General features: G+C 58.6%; 1 protein-coding gene across 1 annotated transcript in view; it reads left to right on the top strand.

Moving 5' to 3' along the window:
• SRCIN1 (SRC kinase signaling inhibitor 1) overlaps positions 1–8,365 on the top strand; it is a 104,045-nt gene that overhangs the window by 67,724 nt on the left and 27,956 nt on the right. Inside the window, exons 5-9 of the mRNA XM_014958940.1 lie at positions 4,121–4,313; positions 4,887–5,085; positions 5,851–5,944; positions 6,380–7,209; positions 8,159–8,251. Of these exons, the coding sequence (XP_014814426.1) occupies positions 4,121–4,313; positions 4,887–5,085; positions 5,851–5,944; positions 6,380–7,209; positions 8,159–8,251 (1,409 nt within the window). The remainder of the gene's footprint in view (positions 1–4,120; positions 4,314–4,886; positions 5,086–5,850; positions 5,945–6,379; positions 7,210–8,158; positions 8,252–8,365) is intronic.

Raw genomic sequence — 8,365 nt, 5'->3', positions numbered from 1 at the left:
CTGCCGGCAGCAGCCGGTGGCAGGGGCGGGCGGCAGGATGTGTGGGGGCTGAGTTGTCAGTTAACGAATTATCGTACGGCAGGAGAAGTCGTTAGCGAGGCAGAGCAATAAAAACCAGTTCCCTCTGAGCAGGCTCATTAATGGGGCTGCTGGAGGCCAAGGACGGAGCAGCCACTGTGCTCCCTCCCCCCCTTGTCCCTGGGCATTTCGGGACCCCCCCGACACAGGGCTCCATGGGCACCCAGATCCATGGGCACCTGGATCTGTGGGTACCCGGCTCCGTGGGCACCCAGATCCTGCAGCTGCACCCCCCGACAGAGCCACTGTGGCCAAAATGCCAAAGACCCATGGCAAAGACCCCCCCCCCATAGCCCTTGGAAACCCCCCACCCCAGGGTCTGGGGGTCCATTCCAGCTCACCAGCATCCCACGGTGGCCCGAGGCCAGTGGTTGCCCCGTGCCCAGCACCTGGGGGTCCCACACCCCCAGAGGGACCTTGCAGGGAGGGGTACTGGGGGGGGGACAACGTGTGGCTCGTGCCACGGTGCCATTGAGGGCTTTGTGGGGCCACTGGTCCCTGCTCATCTCACTGAGCATCAGGCCAGAACGGTCCCTTCCGGGCTAAAAAGCCATTAATTTCCATCTCTTTTTTTTTTTTTTTTTTTTTTTTTTTTTTTGACTGATGCCATAATTAGCTCCAGCAGATGAGCTTAATTACTTGAGGTCACCTGCAACCCCGGGGGCAGAGGCAGGAGGGGTCTGGGCTCACCTGGAGAAGGGCAGCTCCCCTGGCTCCCACAGCCATCCTACAGGTTGTAGGGACTGTGTTGCGTTGGGGTGTTGTGCCATAGATGCTGTAGGGACCACAGTGTGTTGGGGTGTTGTGCCTTAGGGGCTGTAGGGAACCACAGTGCCTTGGGGTGTTGTGCTCTAGGGGCTGTAGGGACCACAGTGTGGTGGGGTGTCATGCTATAAGGGGGTGTAGGGACCATGGTATGTTGGGGTGTTGTGCTATAGAGGCTGTAGGGACTGTAGTGTGTCAGGGTGTTGTGCTCTAGGGGCTGTAGGGACTGTGGTGTTTCGGGGTGTTGTGCCATAGGGGCTGTAGGGACTGTAGTGTGTCGGGGTGTTGTACTCTAGGGGCTGTAGGGACCACAGTGTGGTGGGGTGTCATGCTATAAGGGGGTGTAGGGACCATGGTGTGTCGGGGTGTTGTGCTTTAGCGGCTGTAGGGACCACAGTGTGGTGGGGTGTCATGTTATAAGGGGGTGTAGGGACTGTAGTGTGTCGGGGTGTTGTACTCTATGGGCTGTAGGGACCACAGTGTGTTGGGGTGTTGTGCTCCAGGGGCTGTAGGAACCATGGTGTGTCAGGGTGTGTGCTCTAGGGGCTGTAGGGACCGCCTATAAGGGGGTGTAGGGACCATGGTGTGTCAGGGTGTTGTTCTCCAGGGGCTGTAGGGACCATGGTGTGTCAGGGTGTGTGCTCCAGGGGCTGTAGGGACCGCGGTGGTGGGGTGTTGTGCCGAGGCACGCACACCATACACCAGCCCTTAGCAACAAGGATGCTACATGGCAACGCGGGCTCTGCCGTGACACGGGGAGGGGGAGGCAGCAATTTCCCTCCCCCCCCCGCCTCGGCTAAATCAATTTGTTCTTCTGATTATTTTCTCCAGACAAAACATGTCCTGGGGAGGGTGGGTGTGTGTGTGTGTGACCCATTGGCCTTTCGTCACATCATGTGAAAGCTCAACAGCTTCTCAGGTCCAGCCCAGATGTGCATCGTGGGGGGGGGGAGGGATGGATGGATGGATGGATGGATGGATGGAGGGATGGATGGATGGAGGGATGGATGATGGATGGATGGAGGGATGGATGGAGGGATGGATGGACAGATGGAGGGATGGAGGGATGGATGGACAGATGGATGATGGAGGGATGGATGGATGGATGGATGGATGGATGGATGGATGGATGGAGATGGGGCAGGGGAAGGAGCAGAGGGGAAGGGGCTGCCCGGGGGGACCAGCTCAAGGGCAGCCCTGGGTGACCTCCTGGCCAAGGGCTCCCCGTGGCCAAGGATCCCTCCTGGGTTGGCAGCTGGGGGGAGGAACCACAACCCCCCCAGGTTTCCTGGGGCTGGACAAGGGCAGAGAGCCCCCAAAACCCCCTTCTACCCCCCAAAACCTCCTTCTACCCCCCAAAGACCTGCACACCATGAACATGGAGGAGAGGAGACCAGGTCTCCCCATCACCTCCCACTCACCACAGCTTCCTTACCCTTTCCAGAGCCCCCCATGGCCCCCCCTTGGCCCCCCGTGGATGGGGCTGGTGGATGTGCTGGGTACCAGGTTGGCTCCAGCCCCGCATCCCTCTCTTGATGTAAGACTCACAGCATCTGCCAGGGCGCTTTGTGCTGAAACAACAACACCACAACCAGGCAGTCAATTTTCCAGCAATTAGCTACAGCCAGAACGTTTCAAGTCCTAGAAAACCCCGCCCCGCAGGATTAATTAAATCTTCCAATTAATATCTAATTTAAATGATGATGATGGCTGTTATCGGCTCCCCGTGGCCAAGGATCCCTCCTGGGTTGGCAGCTGGGGGGAGGAACCACAACCCCCCCAGGTTTCCTGGGGCTGGACAAGGGCAGAGAGCCCCCAAAACCCCCTTCTACCCCCCAAAACCTCCTTCTACCCCCCAAAGACCTGCACACCATGAACATGGAGGAGAGGAGACCAGGTCTCCCCACCACCTCCCACTCACCGCAGCTTCCTTACCCTCTGCAGAGCCCCCCGTGGCCCCCCTTGGCCCCCCGTGGATGGGGCTTGTGGGTGCACTGGGTACCAGGTTGGCTCCAGCCCCGCATCCCTCTCTTGATGTAAGACTCACAGCATCTGCCAGGGCGCTTTGTGCTGAAACAACAACACCACAACCAGGCAGTCAATTTTCCAGCAATTAGCTACAGCCAGAACGTTTCAAGTCCTAGAAAACCCCGCCCCGCAGGATTAATTAAATCTTCCAATTAATATCTAATTTAAATGATGATGATGGCTGTTATCATTTCATATTGATTTGTCCTTTTTTTTTTTTTTTTGGTGTTAAAATAGAGCTGTTGTCCTATTCCATGCTGCCTTCTCCACACCCCAGGAGCTGTTTGTTCTCCCGGTTTTAATTCCCCGACGTCAAACGTGGGGCTGGAAAATCAAGCCTTGTATTTGGGGGTATCAACAGGCAGCGCTGGGGGGGGGTACCTGTGGCAAGGTGGCCCCTGCTGTGTGTTCAGGAGATGTTTGTGCAGAAAACCCGTTGTCCGTAGCTTGAACTTTTCTGATTTGGGGGTATCAACAGGCAGCGCGGGGGGGGGTACCTGTGGCAAGGGGGCCCCCGCTATGTGTTCAGGAGATGTTTGTGCAGAAAACCCGTTGTCCGTAGCTTGAACTTTTCTGCGGTGCATTATACGCGCGGCCACGTGAGGTTGGACTCCTGGCATATTAAATTTTTACTGCTCTAAACCCAAAGCCATTACTTTTCCCCCGGCTCAGGCGGCCATAAACCTCGCTGCTGCTTTGCTTCCAGAATAAGCCGGGGACATTTATGTTTCCCGGGAGCTGGTTCATTGCCGTAATGGATGTGTAACCTCCTGTAATTGCTAAGGTTATTCCAGTGCTTGCCTGCGAGCCCTGGCTCTGCCACCAGCGAGCTCCTGCTGGCTTGGTTTTGAGTGGGCTGCTGGTTGGGGGGGGGTGTGTGTGTGGAACTGGAAGGCTCCTGGAACTGTACTGGGGGGCTTTAAAATGCAGAGAGCTGCGAGCCCGGAGAGGAAAACGTGAGGGGGTGATTGCAGGAGGCAAAGGTAAGGGGCTGAAAATGGTTGTAGAGATGGAGAAGGAGGAGGGCTGGAGGTGGTACTGCATCTAGACCACGTCGATGTGCTGACTCAGCCAGGGATCCAGGATGGAGCATCCCTGGGTGCGGTGCAGCATCACCCAAAACGCTCCATCCCGTGCTCCGGAGGGAAGGGGGGAGCAGCAAACCAGTGTCCCAGGGAGCAGATGGGGTTGGGGTACCCGGGGCAGCCTCTCTCCTCTCTCCTCTCACCTCTCCCCTCTCCCCTTCCAGACGAGGAGCTCCCGGCACTCCCAGGGCTCCCAGCCCGGCCTGGCCGATCAAGCCAAACTCTCCTTTGCCTCGGCCGAATCCCTGGAAACCATGTCGGAAGCGGAGCTGCCCTTGGGCTTCAACAGGATGAATCGGTTCCGGCAGAGCTTGCCCTTGTCCCGCTCCACCAGCCAGACGAAGCTGCGATCGCCAGGTACCCCCAGGCTTGGCATCTCCCCGGGATGGGCACCAAGTACCTGCCCGGCCACCAACACACACCTCTACCCCCCTCGGAGGGCAGATCCCGGGTGTGGGAATGGTTTTTATCTGCCCCAAATACCCCAGGAGGAGCGGGGGAGCTGTGTGGGGTGCTGAGGGGGATGAGCTGCCTTCAGCCTCACTGCTCCAGGGTGAGGTTATAGAATCATAGAATTATAGAATTGCCCAGGCCGGAAGGGACCCCCAAAGGCCATCTAGTCCGACCCCCCCGCAGTCAGCAGGGACACCCTCAACTAGGCCCTGGGCCTCATCGAGCCTCTCCTTGAATATCTCCAGGGATGGGGCCTCAACCACCTCCCTGGGCAACCTGTCCCAGTGCTCCACCACCCTCCCAGTGAAGAACCCTCTCCTCATCTCCAGTCTAAATCTGTTCCCCTCCAGCTTGAAGCCATTGGTTGGGTGGCCAGAGGTCCCTGAGCCCACAGAGACCCCCTCGGTGTGTTTTTGGCGTTGGGTGGAGAAGCAGCATGGGCATCCCCTCACCTCTTCCTCCTCCCTCTGCTTCCAGGGGTCCTTTTCCTGCAGTTCGGGGATGAGACCAGGCGGGTCCACATCACCCACGAGATCAGCAGCATGGACACCCTGCACGCCCTCATCGTCCACATGTTCCCCCAGAAGCTCACCATGGGGATGCTGAAGTCTCCCAACACCGCCATCCTCATCAAGGACGAGTCGCGCAACGTCTTCTACGAGCTGGAGGATGTCCGGTGAGGCTGGGGGGCTCAGAAACTCACCACAGATCAATCACAGAATCACAGAATCTTCTAGGTTGGAAGGGACCTTAAAGATCATCTTGTCCAACCGTCAACCTCACTGACAAAAATAGACACCCACACAACAAACAAGGAGCATCATCACTAAACCAGACCTCCCAGCACTACATCAACCCCTCTTTTGAACACCTCCAGGGATGGTGCCTCCACCACCTCCCTGGGCAGCCCATTCCAAGGGCTGAGAACCCTTTCAGTGAAAAAATTTTCCCTAATATCCAGCCTGAACCTCCCCTGGTGTAACTTGAGGCCATTTCCTCTCGTCCTGTCGCCTGTGACTTGAGAAAAGTGACCGAGCCCCATCTCTCTACCCCCTCCTTTCAGGGAGTTGGAGAGAGCAATAAGGTCTCCCCTCAGCCTCCTCTTCTCCAGGCTGAATAACCCCAGCTCCCTCAGCCTCTCCTCATAAGACTTATTCTCCAGACCCCTCACCATCTTTGTCGCCCTTCTCTGGACCCGCTCCAGCACCTCAATGTCTTTTTTTATGGTAGGGGGCCCAAAACTGGACACAGTACTCAAGGTGAGGCCTCACCAGTGCCGATTTTGGGGGTTGTTTTTTTTTAACCCCCTTTCTTTAAGAGCATCACGAGCAAGGAAATGAGCGGGATGAAAGCAGAAGGGGGGGTTGAGTGGGGGCAGTCCCGTGGCTGGGTCTCGGCGGCTTCTTGTCTGGGATGTTCATGGCTCTTCCTCCCCTTCCAGCGACATCCAGGACAGAAGCATCATTAAAATCTACCGGAAAGAGCCGCTTTATGCCTCGTTCCCAGCCTCGCACATCACCAACGGTGACCTGAGGGTAAGGAGGGGGATGTCACGGGGAGGGCTTGTGGTGTGGGTGCACCCCGGGGCGGGGGCTGGGACCAGTAAAGGAAGAATGGGATGGAGATGGGGACTGGTAATTGCGTGTGTTTGTGGAAGGGAGTAACGACCGCGATTCGTCTTGCCCAGTTCCAGCGTCGTTAAGCGTTACTTTAAGAGAATGGATGTTTGGAGCCTGACAGCAGGGTAATAAACATGATAATTAGGAGATTCATCAGAATAAATCATCCCTCTCCCGGGTGGGGATGCGGGAGCTGCCAGTTGCCAAGGCCGGGGGAAGATGCAGGAGTTTGCAGATCTTGGTCCTCGGAAGGGTCAGCGAGGTGGGGTCCCATCCAGGCAGAGCAAGGGCAGGGGGACAGCCCCCAGGGACGCCGTGCTGACCCCCCCCTTGCCTTGCCTCTTTCCGCAGAGGGAGATGGTTTACACCTCCAGGGAGTCATCTCCCACCCGCCGGCTGAACAACATGTCCCCGGCCTCCCACCTGGCCTCGGGCTCCCCGCCCCCGGTGCTCCAGTCCTCCTCCCCGTCCCGTTCCCGCATGTCCTACAGCGGGGGCCGCCCCCCCTCCTACGCCGGTAGCCCCGTCCATCACGGGGAGCGTCTCTCCAGCCTCCCTCCAGCCCAGGGGGTCTCCCCCAGCCCCAGCGCCATCCTGGAACGGCGGGACGTGAAGCCGGACGAAGACCTGGCCGGGAAGAACGTGGTGCTGGTGAAGAACGAGGGGTTGTACGCCGATCCCTACGGCATGGTGCACGAGGGCCGGCTCAGCATCACCTCCACCCAGTCCCTGGCTGGCATGGGGGACCCTTTTGGCTACTCGGGGGGGCTCTACAAGCGGGGGTCCGTCCGCTCCCTCAGCACCTACTCGGCGGCCGCCCTGCAGACGGAGCTGGAGGACAGTCTCTACAAACCCAACGCCCCCATCTACAGCGACACGTACGGACCCGGCCTGGGGTTCCGCATGCCCCCCTCCTCCCCACAGAAGATGGCTGACGGCCGGCTGGTGGACGTGCAGCCCGGGCAGAGCCCCCACAGCCCTTACTCGGGCCCCCCCAGCCGCTCCTCGCCCGTCCGTCAGTCCTTCCGCAAGGATTCCTGCTCCTCCGTCTTCATGGAGAGCCCCGTCAACAAACCACGTAACCCCAGCTCCTCGGGGCCTCCCGAGCTCTTCCCCGGCCCCGGAGATCGCCCACTTTCGGGGTTCGGCTCCCCTGGACCAGCCAAGGACACAGAAACAAGGTGAGAAGGCTCTCCCCCCACCCTTCAAAATAGGAGTTTTTGTGCTCGGTGCAGCTGTGGAGGTAGAGGAAGAGCGGAGGAAGGCTTTGCATCATCACCGTGGCAGCGGTGTCGGGATGAAGGACCAGGGCTGAGGGGCAATTGGAGGCAAGAAGAGAGAAGGAATCATAGAATCATAGAATCATTGAGGTTGGAAGAGACCCTTGGGATCATGGAGTCCAACCATCTCCCCTACTCTACAAAGTCCTCCCCTACCCCATGTCCCTCAGCACTGCATCTAAACGGCCCTTAAACACAGCCAGGGATGGGGACTCCACCCCCTCCCTGGGCAGCCTGTTCCAATGCCCGACCACTCTTTGGGTGAAAAATTCCTTCCTAATGTTCAATCTAAACCTCCCCTGTTGGAGCTTGAAGCCGTTCCCTCTCGTTCTGTCACTAATTACCTGTGAGAAGAGACCAGCACCAACCTCTCTACAGTGTCCTTTCAAGTAGTTGTAGAGAGTGATGAGGTCTCCCCTCAGCCTCCTCTTCCTCACACTAAACAGCCCCAGCTCCTTCAGCCGCTCCTCAGACGATTTGTTTTCCAGCCCCCTCACCAGCTTCATTGCCCTCCTCTGCACTCGCTCCAGCACCTCCAGATCTCTCTTGGATTGAGGTGCCCAAAACTGGACACAACACTCGAGATGTGGCCTCACCAGTGCTGAGCACAGGGGCACAATCACCTCCCTACTTCTGCTGGTCACACTATTTTTGATACAAGCCAGGATGCCATTGGCTTTCTGGAATGATGGGGGGGAGGATGTAGCTGGGGACAGCAGTGGTTCTGCCTCCCCGACATCCATCCTGGGGCTTGCAGGGAGCTGGGGGGTGGGTGCCAGGGTTTTGGGGGGGGGGATGGGATAAACCTGAGCTGGTTCCTCACCCCTCTCCTCTCCCTCCCCCCGGGCAGGGAGCGGATGGAGGCGATGGAGAAGCAGATCGCCAGCCTGACGGGGCTGGTGCAGAGCGCGCTGCTCCGCGGCTCCGAGGCTGAGACCCCCAGGTAAGGAATCCTGTGTCCCCCCACCCCTTCCCGGGGGACGCCAGCCCCCACCGTGCCCCTGCAGACCCCTGATCCCGGGGGGGACCAAGAGGTGCTGGTCCACGGCCACCCCCC

This window comes from Calidris pugnax, unplaced genomic scaffold (assembly GCF_001431845.1).
Source record: "Calidris pugnax isolate Ruff unplaced genomic scaffold, ASM143184v1 scaffold335, whole genome shotgun sequence".
In the NCBI taxonomy this organism is placed as follows: Eukaryota; Metazoa; Chordata; class Aves; order Charadriiformes; family Scolopacidae; genus Calidris; species Calidris pugnax.
The sequence above is the reverse complement of the archived record's forward strand: the minus strand, read 5'-3'. Positions and strand labels throughout refer to the sequence as shown.